Source organism: Bison bison, unplaced genomic scaffold (genome assembly GCF_000754665.1).
Source record: "Bison bison bison isolate TAMUID 2011002044 unplaced genomic scaffold, Bison_UMD1.0 scf7180017864375, whole genome shotgun sequence".
NCBI lineage: Eukaryota > Metazoa > Chordata > Mammalia > Artiodactyla > Bovidae > Bison > Bison bison.
This window is the reverse complement of record NW_011494947.1, coordinates 699,224-714,184: the sequence shown is the minus strand read 5'-3', so window position 1 is coordinate 714,184 and position 14,961 is coordinate 699,224. Positions and strand designations below refer to the sequence as shown.

At 48.0% G+C, this 14,961-nt stretch overlaps 1 protein-coding gene across 1 annotated transcript in view; it reads right to left on the bottom strand.

Annotated features, from left to right (window-relative positions):
* Positions 1 to 14,961, bottom strand: part of TSC1 (tuberous sclerosis 1) — a 48,214-nt gene that overhangs the window by 909 nt on the left and 32,344 nt on the right. The window contains exons 10-23 of the mRNA XM_010856939.1: positions 14,857 to 14,959; positions 13,921 to 14,033; positions 13,471 to 13,582; positions 13,035 to 13,147; positions 11,200 to 11,269; positions 10,679 to 10,783; positions 9,870 to 10,428; positions 8,780 to 8,823; positions 8,035 to 8,201; positions 6,868 to 7,050; positions 5,913 to 6,023; positions 4,986 to 5,108; positions 477 to 664; positions 231 to 392 (exon numbers count right to left, since the gene is read on the bottom strand). Of these exons, the coding sequence (XP_010855241.1) occupies positions 231 to 392; positions 477 to 664; positions 4,986 to 5,108; positions 5,913 to 6,023; positions 6,868 to 7,050; positions 8,035 to 8,201; positions 8,780 to 8,823; positions 9,870 to 10,428; positions 10,679 to 10,783; positions 11,200 to 11,269; positions 13,035 to 13,147; positions 13,471 to 13,582; positions 13,921 to 14,033; positions 14,857 to 14,959 (2,153 nt within the window). The remainder of the gene's footprint in view (positions 1 to 230; positions 393 to 476; positions 665 to 4,985; positions 5,109 to 5,912; positions 6,024 to 6,867; positions 7,051 to 8,034; positions 8,202 to 8,779; positions 8,824 to 9,869; positions 10,429 to 10,678; positions 10,784 to 11,199; positions 11,270 to 13,034; positions 13,148 to 13,470; positions 13,583 to 13,920; positions 14,034 to 14,856; positions 14,960 to 14,961) is intronic.

Below are 14,961 nucleotides of genomic sequence, written 5' to 3'. Positions count from 1 at the left end.
TGTGTCCTAGAACAGAGGACACACGCGCGAGAGTACGTGAACATCAGACGGCGATCTTTCATAGAAATGCTCCCTGGGACCATTATTGAGCGACTCGGGGCCCAGGAGAAGGAGCAGGGAGGACAGCTGGGCCCTCAGGGACGCAGCTCAGAGCTCGTCAGGCTGGAACCTGCTCTGTCGGTCGGCGCAGCCTCCCGACAAGGCCACGGCTGCTGACTCTCCGTTCCTACCTTTCTTCTGCTGCTTCAGCTGCTTCTGGTTTTTGTTCTTCAAGTTTTTTCAGGAGGCCATCCTTCTCCAACTTGCCGTATAAATCTAAGATCTCCAATTCAAACACCTGGGTGATCCTCTTTTGGGCCTCATACCTGCTCTCTGCAGCCTGTAGCTGTCCTCTGAAAGACAAGGACCCACCGCCAGAGTGTAGGAGGTTCTACTCGGCAAATGCATTGCAGCAGGAGCCTCCCCGCCACAGTTACCTTGCCTGCAGTTTGACATCCTCTAGATACTTTTTCTGTTCTAAAAGAAGGTGGTCTTTCTTAGCCAGATGAGATTCCAGTTCCAAAATCCGCTTCTGACAGGTATCAAGCCTCTGATTCTGCTGGAGGACGTGGCTTCTGTTTTTTTCTAGCTCTTTCCGATACGCAGCCTTCATCATTTCTACTTCCTTAAAAAAGAAAAAAAAAAAGGAACTGGAGTTAGTACTTTTAGAAAATGAACACACCATATCTACTTTGAAAAATCTACATAACAAGCACTGAAAACATCAGTATACTGCTAGTGGAAACAGAAACTAGTCAACTTTCTGGAAAGTAAGCTGGCAGTGAGTATTAACCAACTAATGCTTCCCTGAAATCTAACCCTGTGGAGATTATCTGAAACAGAAATAGACATTCGGGCACAAAAGTAACCATCACAGGATATTTAGAAGAAAAAAAACTACAAACACTGTGAAGTCTAATGCTAAAGAAACAGTTAAGTAAATTAAAATACATCTTCAATAAATTTTTTAAATGATATACATCAGTAAAAGACTATGGAAGCCATGTGTATGGTATGGTCAACTATGTAGATATATACATTCTGAAAACACGCCAATATCCAGTCACGATCTCAGGTGGTGGTGCTGAGTCGATTCCTAGGCAGATTGGTAAGAAGTCTGGGGTCCCTGAGGAGAAGAAAGCTGTCTGGAATTCTCAAGGAGGAGGAAAGGACAAACTTTTTTTCCTCCACATTCCTTAGTCTTAGTCACATAAATCTTTTTCTCTTTAGGCCTCAAACTGATGATTAGACAACAAACAACTCAGTTTAAACTCTGTACTTAATGCATCCTGCTTGAGACAGTTTCTCCTTCCTGAAAACCTTCTGAATAATCCTGGTATTTTAGAATGTATATTATGGGAGTGGGTCTGGTAGGATCCTTCTGTTGTTAAGTTCTAATCCTGTTATTCTAAAATGTAAATTGTGGGAGTGGGTCTGGTAAAATGTTTACAACCTTGAGACATTCTTTTGATTAACTGTAATAACCAATTTAAAATGTATATAACTCGCTTGCTAACACTAGCAAGAGGGGCACTCTCTGTCCCCATCTGATATCTGTCAGAGGCTTTCTCTGGCCCTTTTCTTACTTTAATAAAACTCTGCCACACGAAAGCTCTCAAGTGATCAAGCCTGGTCCCTGGTCCTGAGGCTAAATCTTCGGAGGTCACGAATCCAGCACTGTTCACCATAAGCTATCAGTATGCTGTGGGTGGTTTTATCCCGCTCCCCGCTCTCTCCTAACGCCAGCTAAGATCAAGCCAGCGACGCAAGGGGACCGACCAGATTTGCTCGGGCAAGGCAGCATCTGCAGACCAGACACATATGTGAGGCCTGTCAACCGTAGCAGGAAGACAGCCTGCCTGCTGACCGATGGCAAGAGCAAGTGTATACTGGCACTCAGACAAAGAGGTGGAAAGGACACTTTTCTAACACGCATGTGCTCCATTTGTGTGATGTGTGTTTTTTTTAATTGTGGTAAGATAAGCTTAACATGAAATGTACATTTGTTTTTTTAAAGAAGATAATAAACCACAAGGAGCAAGGAGATGAGCAACCCTGAAGGCACTTTTTCCATGAAGATGACCAGCAAGCTTAATGTCTCCTCGGCCAGAAGGGGATGGAGTTAAGCTCAGGACTGGGACTGGATAATGTGGCCATTCCAGTTATGGTCGATGGCTCCATACTTCAGCATAGGGTAGTGAACAAACTAGCTCAGCAGTAAAGAACCCGCCTGCCAATGCAGGAGACAGAGGTTTGATCCCTCAGTGGGTGGGGAAGATCCCCTGGAGAAGGAAATGGCAACCCATTCCAGTATTCTTGCCTGGGAAATTTCATGGACAGAGAAGCCTGGCAGGCTACAGTCCATGGGGTCGCTCAGTCATGTATGACTCTCTGTGACCCCATGGACTGCAGCACGCCAGGCTTCCCTGTCCATCACCAACTTCTGGAGTCCACCCAAACTCATGTCCATCGAGTCAGTAATGCCATCCAACCATCTCATCCTCTGTCGTCCCCTTCTCCTCCTGCTTCAATCTTTCCCAGCATCAGGGTCTTTTCCAATGAGTCAGCTCTTTGCATCAGGTGACAAAAGTATTGGAGCTTCAGCTTCAGCATCAGTCCTCCCAGTGAATATTCAGGACTGACTTCCTTTAGGATGGACTGGCTGGATCACCTTGCTGTCTAAGGGATGGACTCTCAAGAGTCTTCTCCAACACCGCAGTTCAAAAACGTCAATTTTTCATCGCTTTATGGTCCAACTCTCACATCCATACATAAGTACCGGAAAAATCATAGCTTTGACTAGACAGACCTTTGTCAGCAAAGTAATGTCTCTGCTTTTTAATACGCTGTCTAGGTTTGTCACAGCTTTTCTTCTAGGGAGCAAGTGTCTTTTAATTTCATGGCTGCAGTCACCATCTGCACTGATCTGGAGCACAAGAAATAAAGTCTGTCACTGTTTCCCATCTATTTGCCACGAAGTGATGGGATGGAATGCGATGATCTTAGTTTTTTGAATATGTTTTAAGCCAGCTTTTTCATTCTCCTCTTTCACTTTCATCAAGAGGCTCTTTAGTTCCTCTTTGCTTTCTGCCATAAGGGTGGAGTCATCTGCATATCTGAGGTTATTGATATTTCTCCCTGCAATATTTATTCCAACTTGTGCTTCTTCCAGTCCGCCATTTTGCCTGATGTACTCTGCACATAAGTTAAATAAGCAGGGTGACAATATACAGCTTTGACGTACTCCTTTCTCAATTTGGAACCAGTCCGTTGTTCTTTATCTGGTTCTAACGATTGCTTCTTGTCCTGCGTATAGATTTCTCAGGAGGCAGGTAAGGCAGCCTGGTATTCCCATCTCTAAGAATTTTTCACAGTTTGTTGTGATCCACACAGTCAAAGGCTTTAGCATAGTCAATGAAGCAGATGTCTTTTGGAATTCTCTTGCTTATTCTATGATTCAACAGATGTTGGCAATTTGATCTCTGGTTCCTCTGCCTTCTCTAAATTCAACTTGAACATCTAGAAGTTCTCAGTTCACATACTGTTGAAGCTGGCTTGGAGAATTTTGAGCATTACTGGACAGAGAACATAATCTTGGCCAGTAAGAAGGGTGGGAGGTCTGGTGGGACAGGTTTCCTGGATGAGAGCCCTGCAGGCAGTGATGTTCTCCTCTTCCTCGGGATATCCTGACATCTACCTATGACAGTATTAACTGGGGCACACACCTTGCAACCAGGAGCACAGGTTGACAAGATAAGGTTGGGTGGTGAAAAACAGCAGAAAGAATCGGGCTCCTTGATGCTGTCCCTCAACAACTGACCCTACCAACCTGGAACTCACCTGCTTCAGGACTGCTTGTCAAGCTAAATAATGACACTCTTTACAGTTAAGCCAGTGAAGTTTTTTTTTTTTGTTACAAGTCAGTGTCACCATGTCCCTTTTATGAACTGAGGTCAGGGGGCCTGCTTAAGGTCCCAAGAGTTTAAGTGTTCCAATCAGAAGACAGGACCGCAGACCCAGCCACACTTCCCTAGAGAGATGTTAGTGCATTTGAGTCAGCTTTATCATATGTCCTCTAGTTCCTCAGGCCAGTTTTCCCTTCTTTCTTCTTCCAAGGCCATTATACTTTTAAAATAAGTGAGACCTGGTTTCTAGAGACATTTCCACATTTAACATCCTCCTAAAGGGAATCTGAATCGAGTTGAGAGAAGCTGAGAAGTAAGGAGTAACTCTTACAGAAATGACATCTCTCTGGTTCTAAGACTACTCCCTTTATTTGGCCAAAAAAAAAAAAAAGTTGATAAAGCACAAGCCCAAGAAACCTCAGAGAATGCCTATGTGTGATGGAGAAATTACTGACAGAAAGCATCTAAGCATTTACTCTTAAAATTCCATCCCAACTCACTGATGTTACCCTAGGCTATCTATAAAGTGATGTAAAATTTCTGCCTCGATACCACTGGTGAGGCACTAATTAATGGGAGATCATCCTGATGCTGGCCTGGTTGCCAGGACTGAACCACCATCTGCCGAAATTAAATTCAGCATCACGAAGGAGAAAAAAATATGTGCAGCAATATAAACCCACGTCCCTGAGAGCTCTAAACAGAATTGGCTTCCGCAAGCTATTTCATTGTCTGTCTCTGTTTCAAGGGAGCACGGGTAAGAGAAAGAACATGGTTTCATCACCTACTCTGTCCCAATTACCATCAGGTGCTTTTATCTGTGCCTGACTTACTTTTGAAGCGGCCCACTAGGGGAAACAAGCTCATGTGACAGCCGAAAGGAGCCTGTGTGGCCAGGCCAAGGAGAGGTGCAAATGCCCCTGGGCTGCCAAGACACTTCTTAGGAAACAGTTCATAAGCCGTTCTCTAGCTTGCGCCACAGACACACTGCCTGGGTCGTACGAGCATCCTAGGCAGGGTCTGGCTCCCGAACCCACATACCTTGGTGGTGTCTGAATGCTTGTTCTGCAGCTGTTCCAAATACAGCTCGTTGACTTCCCCAAGAACCAACAGTTGCCTGTTCAAGAACTCCATCTGCTGTTGGACCGACTCACTATTTGAGAGCTAACCAAAACACAGAAACAAGCAAAGTGAAAGAGCTGATGACACAAAGCCTGCCAAGGGGCAGGAATCAGAGAAGCAGCTGGGAGCAGACTACTCAGGGCGGGGGCACTGGACACGGCACAGTGGCCAGTGGGGATGGAGGCATTCAAGGGCAACAAAAATGGACAGAAATGCACATCAAAACTGTCTGTCTGCAAAGGGGAAGAAGTGCAAATGCTCCGTGTCAAAACTGGCCACCTATAGGACACCTGGAGATGGATACGTAGACAACCCCACAGCAGGGATGTTAGGCCCAGGGGAATAAAGTCACAGGGAAAACCCACCAGTTCTTTTTCAACTTATTTTTACTTTTTGGCCACAATGCGCAGCATTCAGGATCTTAGTTCCCTGACCAGGGGTCAAACCTCTGCCCCTGCAGTGGAAGCGCAGTCTGAACCACTGGACCGGAAGGGAAGTCCCCCAACCGGTTCTTGAGTAAGCAATTTATAGAGAGTGCAACGACTCCCAGAGAGGAAAAGATCATGGATCAAAAAGCTGAACGAACTCTTCACATTTATGTGAACAAATATTGAGAAGGAGTTCCCGGGGCTCAGGCTGGGCAGCTCCCTGCTGCAGGGCTGTCCGCACACCGTCTGATATTTAGGGGTACCCTGCCTGCGCTCCATGTCAGCAGCATCAAAGACGTCAACCAAAACTGTCTCCAGACACTGCCCCACGTCCTTTGGGGGTGGGGACGTCGGGCACCCCAGACACAGACACACAGGTACTGCACAAGTCCCGCCTGGAGGAGGCAGCGGCCCTCACCTTCTGGGACACCTGGCTGAGCAGCAGCTCGGTGTGGCACACCTTGCTGTTGGCCTTCTTCAGCTCCACGCGCAGCTCTGCGATCATGTTCCTGCAGTCCTCCAGCTTCGTCTGCAGAGACACATGCCAGGTAGTTGCACACAGAGCAGTGGCAGCTCGGGCCCCGGGGCACCCGGCCCTCAGCCCACAGTCCACAGAGAGCTGGGAAAGCCTCAGGCCTTGGCTGGTCTACTATTCCTGGGCCATCACACTTAAAGCTAACTTCTTAGTTTTAAAAAAGGCAGTTACAGCTAATTTCTGAGTTTCTGACTAATTAACAAAAGGGAAAAAAAAAAACAAACCACCTTAAGCCTGCAGTTACCAAACTGTGCGCCCAAGAGCCCCAGGGCTACACAGCAGGCTCACAGGGGCGCTGCGGGGGCTTTTGAGGGAGACACAGCGACACCTGCTGGTCACGATGTGAACTACCAGCTGGAGGCAGCCCAGGGCTTGAGCGCCAGCTGTCGTGTGTGCTTTCAGGCGGCTGCTGTAATACGCGTCACCGTGAGGAAAGCAACGTCAAACAGGGACGCAGGGCGCCGGCGTCTCAGGATTCCAAGGTCTGAGACTCTCTGCGGCGCCCATAGGCACACTCCGCATTCGGAAGTAGCTGTGGTTATTCAAAAATAAAATTGAAAACTGAAAAAAATGCACGTGTGTTATTTTCAATGTTTTTTTTTCTCAAATTGCTAGGACCCAAAGCCCAAACTGTTTGGATATGCTTAATAAGCAGAACTGTCAGGTGTTTCTCTCAGCTGTGGAGCACCGGGACAAAGTTACTGAACTGCTGAAAGAACTGTGACTCGGAAAGCCAGGGACCTCTGCCCCTAGGAGCACCTGACACGAAGCCCCGCCGCCGTGACCTCAGACGAGCCAGGGCTTTCACGCCCTCTCTGGCCGGCTCTGCAGCTCGTACCTGTAACTCCTGGCTCTGGTTGTAGAACTCCTCCCGGTCGTGCTGAAGCTGTCTGATCTGGCTATGAAGCTGGGTGACCACTGTGTCTCGCTGCTCCTGAAGCTGATTGTACCTGGCTTGTTCTTTCTGCAGACTAATCTTCCATATCTGGATGTCTTTCTCTTGCAACTTCAACTGGTCTTTCTAGCAGACACCAAAGATGCCATCATTTTAGCTGCCTTCCAGCCTGGGCAGTGATGCTCAAGTTCAGTGCACACTGCAGACATTTCACCTGAATAGTCACAAGCTACCCTGAGGCTGTAACCCCAGACCTGGAACCTGACAGCTCACTGCTGTCTAACTTGGCTTTTGGTCAACGGCTTCCAGACTGCACGTTAGCCAGTGGATCAGAAGTGGCTTAAAGAACTTTTCTCAGCCATCAGCCTGCTCCCAATACTTTCAGAAGTCCTAACCATCAGCACTGGACTTCTCAGGTGGCTCTAGTAGTAAAAAACCCACCTGCCAATGCAGGAGATATAAGAGACACAGGTTTGATCCCTGGGTTGGGAAGATCCCCTGGAGGAGGGCACAGCAACCCACTCCAGTATTCTAGCCTGGAGAATCCCATGGACAGAGGAGCTTGCTGGGCTACAGTCCTGGGGTTGCAAGGAGTCGGACACGAAGCGACTCAGCACGCAACCACCAGTGTTGATGTGAGCACTGGTACTGGCCAAGGTCACTAAAGTGACAGACACTGGGTTCCCACCCTGCCCTGCACTGGGCAGGTGCTCTCTGCATCCCCAGTTAAGGAGGAGATGCTACCACTACTCTCATTTTACGTAACGGGTGACAGGGGCCTCCAAAAGCTCCATTACTTTCCTAAGGTAACAGGGCCGTGGAGCCAAGGTCATGTCCAGCTCTGACTGGCTTCACCACCCCACAATGAGTTTTTGTCATGAGAGTTGTGTCCCGAGAGCTGGTTTTACATCTGGAGAAACAAAATCACCTTTCTCCTCTGCTATCATCACCGCCCATTACAGACTAACAAACACCAAAAATGACTTGTCCCCACGGGTGCCAAGAGCTGCAAGGGAATGTGGGGATGCGGCCTTTCACGGGCTGACCGCCAGAAGCTGGTGGGAGGGGCCAGATGGAGAGCCCGCCCCCCGCCCCACCCCGTGGGCTCACCATGGCGGCGTTGTGCTCCTCCAGAGCCGAGGCCCGGATCACCTTGCGCAGGAGCCGCCTGTTGCGCAGCGCGTGCTGCTGCCGCTTGAAACGCTCGTAGAGTAACTGGTTGTGCAGTAAAAGCAACTGGTTACGGAGGGTGCGGATCTCATCTGAGGGAGGAGAGCCTGATTTTAAAGCAGAGGGAGGATGGCAGAGATGCCTTTTACATGTTGTTCAACCGAGGCCCCGCCCAGAGCTTAATGCAATTCTTGAAGGAAGAAGTCACTCGCTTTGCCAATGACCACTTGGCTCCCAGTCACTGGGGGTTGAGGGGTGGGGTGGGGTGGGGGGGGGGGCAGTGCTTGCTACCTATCTCCCTTTGAAAGGAACACAGAGGGAGGGGCATGAGGCAGGATGCCTGAGAGCCCTGTGTATCTCCCCAAATATGTTATGTGTGTGTCTACTGAAGACTCCTTTCCGTGCTGCATGGGTATCTTCCTACTATCCCTCACTTCACCTGGATCTTTTCTAGGGAGAAGCCTGGCGTGAGGGCTGCTTTCCTGTACTTCTGCTCTCAAGCACTGGGCTCCTTGCCACTTTTCAAAAATAGGAAATGCTGACTTTGCAACATGTGAGCTACTATGTAGCCAAGCAGATAACCCAGCTGGAGTAGGCAGGAAGGGGCACCTCCTTCAAGGACAGAAAGGGCCACCAGCAGGCAGATCCCTGCCAGCTGGATTTGGAGCTGAAGTAACAACTTTACCTCCGAAGTGGGTCCAGTCGACAGACTTGCTGGGTAAAGACAACCTAGGAAGAAAGTTGTCGAGTAACAAAGTTACTGATCTCAGCTGGAAAAACTAGGCAGATCACTTCCCTGTGATCACAAGCCAGAGGCGTGAGACAGTTTCAAACTTGAAGTCCACCCGGGACAGAGCGGGTCAGAGGCCCCAGCAAGCATGACGGCGTCTCCAGAATGGAGAGGCCCCTGACTCAGAGCTCACACCGCAGCCTGTATATGCGGGGCGGCTCCTCACGCAGGGAGAGAGAAACACACTGGGCGCTGTTCTCAACCCTCCCTGCGCCACACACGGGGTGCGGCTCTGCTGAGAAGCTACTGCTGTCCAGGTTAAGGACGCAGCAGGTGGTTCACCCGCGCCTACGACACTAAACTTCACTTCAGACAGACCTTACACAGGAAGTCACCTGTCAGATCCCACTGAGGTCACTCTGCAGAAGAAAAAGGAAAGCCCACACCCCCTAAGAGCCTGTTTAGGAACAGCACTACTATGGACAGTGACTCTCTTATCCTTTCCTAGGTCACCTTTGAAAACCATAGTAAAAAAGGGTTGAAAACAGCCGTTCAGAGGGGTTCTTAACCCTTGTGTGAGAGCAGGAAGTGGGGATAGGCCACCTTGACCTTGCACTGAAACGTTGATTTTATTTTCCATCTAATGGGCTATGGTACCAAAATACAACAACAAAAAATCTGTAGCTGGAGAAGGTGACTTCTTGACCAGTATTTCTATATTATTTGAATACCGTAAGCTCATCCTCAAGTGTCAGAGAGCAGACGTGAAAGCATTTACGCTTGCTCACAGCGCAGGGGGGGTCTATGCGTAGAAGACTCCTTTCTCTCTGGCCAGTTATCTACGGAATGGCCTGAGGGTAGCATGCACAGAGGACATGCACGTTCGCAGGTATGAAAAGGCAATGGGCTAGAAGGACCCTGACCAAACAGAGAACCAGCTGCCTCTGGGGAGCACACGAAAAGGAACTCCTGCCTCCCCCCACCCACTTCCTGTAGTTCCTAACCAAGTGGAAAGTCCAGACCACAGGCCAGCGCCGAGCCTCACCTGTTGAGCTCCTTGCTGTGCACGTCCGCTCCCTGCTGTATCAGCCTGTCCAGCACTTCCATAGGGGAGGCGGAGGGCGTGAAGTCCTCCTCTGCACTTCCCTTTGCCTTCTTGAGTAGTTCCTCCGTCTTCTTGCTGACAAAATGATGGGCAGTCTTTGGCAATGCCACCTCAAAAAGATGATCGTATGGGGGAGGCTGCCCACTGCCAAACCCCACTCCCCTCTGAGGTGGAATTTTACAGGGGCTGGGGGTGAGGATGCTGGCCTCCAGAGAGGCCTGGCGCTCCCTGTTCCCGGCAGGGCTCTCCCCGGTGCCTCCGCAGGGCAGGTCTATGGGCGTGAAGGCTTGCTTTGGTGTGTCAGGCCCCGACTTGTCCAGGGAGGAGTTTAAAGGCTCAGGGTTCGCGCTGGTGCCCTGAGTGCTGGAGGAAGCTGAGAGGGTCTTCCGCGGGCAGCCCGGCAGACTGTCCCGGTAGAAGGGTGAGTCGAAGCCTCCTCGAGGAACCAGGGGCTCGGCATCGGCCGTCGTGATCTCAGACAGCTCTTTAGATATGGCCGCTACAAAGAAGGAGGAGGGAAGAGACGGTGCATCTGGGTCAGGTCGGGCAGTGTGGGGCTGTGTGCTGCCCGGTGCCACCCGAAGGGACCAGGCACAGGGCTCAGAACAAAACTCCCATCTCCCTCCCCCAAAGGAAGAAAAAGCAGGCAGTCCTGTGCATGTTGATACTAAGTCCCGGTTCTCGGGCAGAAAATGAGGGCTTTATCAATGTGCAGCATCTCCACAAGCCCAGAACCCTGCACACGTTACCTTCTTCTTTATCCTTCTCAATACTGTCTTCTTCAGAAGCCAGGTCTCCTAAAAACCCTGGAAGATCACTGAGAGTGACAGATCCCTTGCCTCCGTGCAGCTCTTCTATACAGAGAAAACAAGACAAACACGCTGGAGACCCCCATGCCCGCGAGAACTGCTCACACTGTGACAGGACAGGCCCACCCTGACTCTCCTGCTGAAGAAGACGGGGGAGACAGCTCTCTTCTGGAGCTCCCAAAGCCAAAAGGTTACAATGATCCAATGCAAGGTACCACAGAAGTCAAAACTCTCCATTCTTTCTCAACATTGCAGAGAACAGATAAAGCCATGGTTTGATCAGGTCAAGACACAAGTACTTAGCAGCTTTCATGGGATGCGATTATGAGGCTGGCTTTTAGAATTACATTTTTCATTATCTCTGGCTTCAGTGTTTCGTGGTGCTCTGGAATTTCCGTTTCCACACTATAACCCAACCCATCAAGAGTCAAGCAAGCTCCACCGTTACCCAGAGGCCTTACCTAATCCTCTGTCATTCGGAACATGGGGTTGTCTGTGTAGACAGGGCCTTGCGGAGTCTGTCCTCTCTTCCTGAAACGACAGATACCGTTTATATATCACAAGGCAGAAAATTGTGTGCATGGTCTCTAATGCTAGAGAAATACCCTAAACTCCTCAAATTTTAGTACATTATAAAGGAGTTTAAAGTTTAGCCCAGTAGTTCTCAAACTGGTGTCAGGATGCCTTTCTGTTCTTAAAAGTGACTAAGAATCTCAAGGATTTTGTTTATGTGGCTAAATCTATTGATAGTTACCACACCAGAAACTAAAACAGAATTTTAAAAATATTAATTCACTTAACCAACCCAGGAATTTCCTGGTGATTCAATGTTAGGACTCCATGCTTTTACTGCTGAGGAGGCGGGTTCAATCCCTGGTCGGGGAACTAAGATCCTACAAGCTGTGCAGCATGGCCAGAAAAATACCCAACCCAACCCATGTAAACATAAATGACATATTTCTATGAAACATAACTATATTTCCCAAAACAAAGGTAAGCTTAGTGAGAGGGTCAAGTGGTCTCACATTTCTGCGATCTCGTCCATATACGGCTTAATGGAAGGAGGCTGGGTTCTTACGGCTGCCTCTGCTCTGCTGGGTTACATGTTATTCTGGCTAAAGCGTACGAAGAAAACTCTAGGCCCCACGGATAAGCAGTTATAAAAAGCAGAAAGATTTTTTAGATAACTGCAGAAAGCCATCTCTGATGTTACTCTGAAACTCGACAAGGGTATTTCTTCTTCAAGGTCAGTTATGGAGCAGAACCTGAAGTCATCGCAATTCACTCTTCACACCGTGTTAAGTAAGATCCACTGGTCTCCCTTGCCCCCCAAAGGTATTATCTACATGTGGGTCTTTAACATCACACACAAGGCGGGCAGAACACTGGCTCACCAAGCTGTGCACATCTTCTAAGTGTTAAAATACTTCATTATACGATATCAAAAACTCAAAACTATCAACCAAGCTTCTCAAGACTTTTCAATCTCGTCATGAAAGACTTAGGGGCACTATCAAGCACTCGGTGGCAGATACCAGTTTTTTAATATTCTAATCGCACGTTTTTATCATGGGCAACAAAGACCGTCAGTTGTTTATCTTCAAGTGACAGAGCCAGTTTGTCATCTAAGAAGCTAACTGCCTGCCTAATACTCAAGTCTGAGTAACCGTGGTTTGTCACCAGTTATTCTTTCAAATAAGACTGCTGCTGCATAAAAGAGAGCAACCAGTTCAGCTCTCAACTCAAATAATGTCACAAGCGCGTATGGAAACCACCACGTGCTGGTATGCACTCAGACTGCTTTAAGTCTACTTCCTGTTTTATCACAAACAATATTAAACACGTGGGTTCTTTCTATAGAATACTCAAGGTTGGCACTTTTTTTTTTTTGGTTGTTGCTTCTTTTCTTCTGCCAAACTGAAAGAACACATCAAGGAAGAAAAATGCAATGCCACTAGAAGAGTGCAATTTTGTACTAAGGGGCCAGCCATCTTACCCACCACTGTTTCTATGCCATGAGTATAAATGCCAATGCAGAAAAAAGGGGCGAATGACCACGTCAGAGTAACTATGAAAGTAGATTTGCCCTGGCAGTGTCTCTTAGAAGGTTTGGGGATCCTCAGGGTCAGCAGACCACATTCTATGAGAGCTGCTGATTGGTCTATTTTCAACTGATCTGATTCAAACCCATTACATTTTAGGTCAGACTTCTAACTGGCATAAAAGGTTTCCCAAAGAGAGGCTGGAAGCAAGTCTCTGTGCGTGGGCGAGGGGACAGCAGACGAGCCTGGCAAACCTTCTTGGGGGCCGTGGCCTGTGGGAGTGAAAGGTGCACGCAGTCGTCCGAATGGCAGGGTGGGGCTGGAGGAGGAGAGGTTGCAGGGGTTCCCAGAGGAGTTCCTTTCCCACCTGCTCCAAGACAAGAGCAGAACACACACACAAACACACTGTCAGTTTAACGATTAGGAAAACCGCCACTTTTTCTTCTTTCCCAGCCTAACTAGTACTGCAAAGAAAGCTGCTACACTTCACTTTCTGGAGAGTCTATATCAGCCTGTCTTTTTTTTTTTAAGGCTCACTTGAACTTCTGAAAGCTCCAGGCATTTGTATTAGGCATCAAAACTAGGTTCCCTACTGCAAGAGGCTCTCAAACTCTTAGACCTTAGAGGAGACTGTTCCTTATCATAACAGGCAGGCCCGAACCAGCCAAACCTAACCTAGGCCATACATACCAGTTGTACCAAAGACTTTACTGTAAGGATGTGACAGATCAGGTGGGACATTTCCAGGAGAAGTTGGAGGAGTGGTCATCCCACAAACTGCAGATGGGCTCCAAAGAGTAGCCTAGGAAGTTAACAGGCAGGTCAACAACAAGAATCAAACACCACCACCTCCCGAGGTACAAGCCTGTGACCAACGATCATTTTAAATTTAGCCTTTCAACTGGGAAAAGGAATCTTACTAAAGCTTTATCAAGAGACACGTTACATTTTCTAAGCCTAGATGCCAAGAGAAACCCAAGTGGCAACAGTTAACTTTCTCTGCAAACATGACACATCCTTAAAACTAACTCCTGAAACAAGCAGTGAGAGATTTTCCCAATCACAGGCTAAACCCTGACCCCGAAGGCCAGCTTCACCAGCAAGTAGAGAAGAAAGCAGGCACACTAGTTCACAGCGTACTTGTGGCGGCTCAGCTAATAGCCGTGTCGACGGGGAACTCAGAGTCTGAGGTAGCTGCCCTGGCGTGTTTAACGTCAGCCGACAAGTAGAGTAGGGGGTAGAAGTAGCATTCCCTACAAGGGAAGGGAAAGAACACATGGGGTCAGCGTGGGGCTCATCATTCTGACAAAGAACAATGGTCCTCGAGACCATTTGATAGCGTTCAGCTCCCTACATTTAAAAAGGCTGAGGGGACTCCTAATGTCCACGGGTATAAAGTAGCATTTAAAAGACCCTTTTGGAGAAGGAAATGGCAACCCACTCCAGTATTCTTGCCTGGAAAATCCCATGGACAGAGGAGCCTGGCAGGGTATAGTCCATGGGGTCTAGTCCATGGGGTGGCAAAGAGCCAGACATGACTGAGTGACTAACACTTTATAATACTCTTTAGCAATAAAGTTCACTAAGGTTTGATGTCTCATTAAGCTTCAGAATAGCTTGAAAAAGCACAACTTGTATGACAATTTCAGCAGGTGCTACCTGTAGATAAGCCTAGACTTTTATTTAATCCAATTGTCCAGATTCATTCAAAACTGTGTCAATGTGACAAGCCCAGAGGGCCTCACTAAAGGCGTCTGAAAAAGTAGAAGCTTCCTTTATAAACAGGAGCCTAGAAGTCATATCCTTCCATCCATTTTCTTTGTTAAGTGTTGAGGACACAGCCCAACTCTGCTGACATACTATCAAGGTGGAGATTAAAGTCATAAGATCGTGAATTAAACTTAGGGGAGAAGTTAATCAGGAGAAAACGGAGACAAATCCAAATTTTAAGTATTTGGGAAACAGTTCCTAGGAGCTCAACTAAGCCTTACTGTAGGAAAAGAAACTGAAGTCAATGATAAACAATGCTTCCAGAGACAAGGTTGTGCAGAGGTAAGCACCAAAGTCACTGTTTACCATAGCTATTCTGTGTGTCAACGTAAGAGCTGGCGGAGACATCGGCTGAACGGTGAGGAAAACGGGCTGAGATTTGGTGAGACACAGAATAGCCATCTTCATATG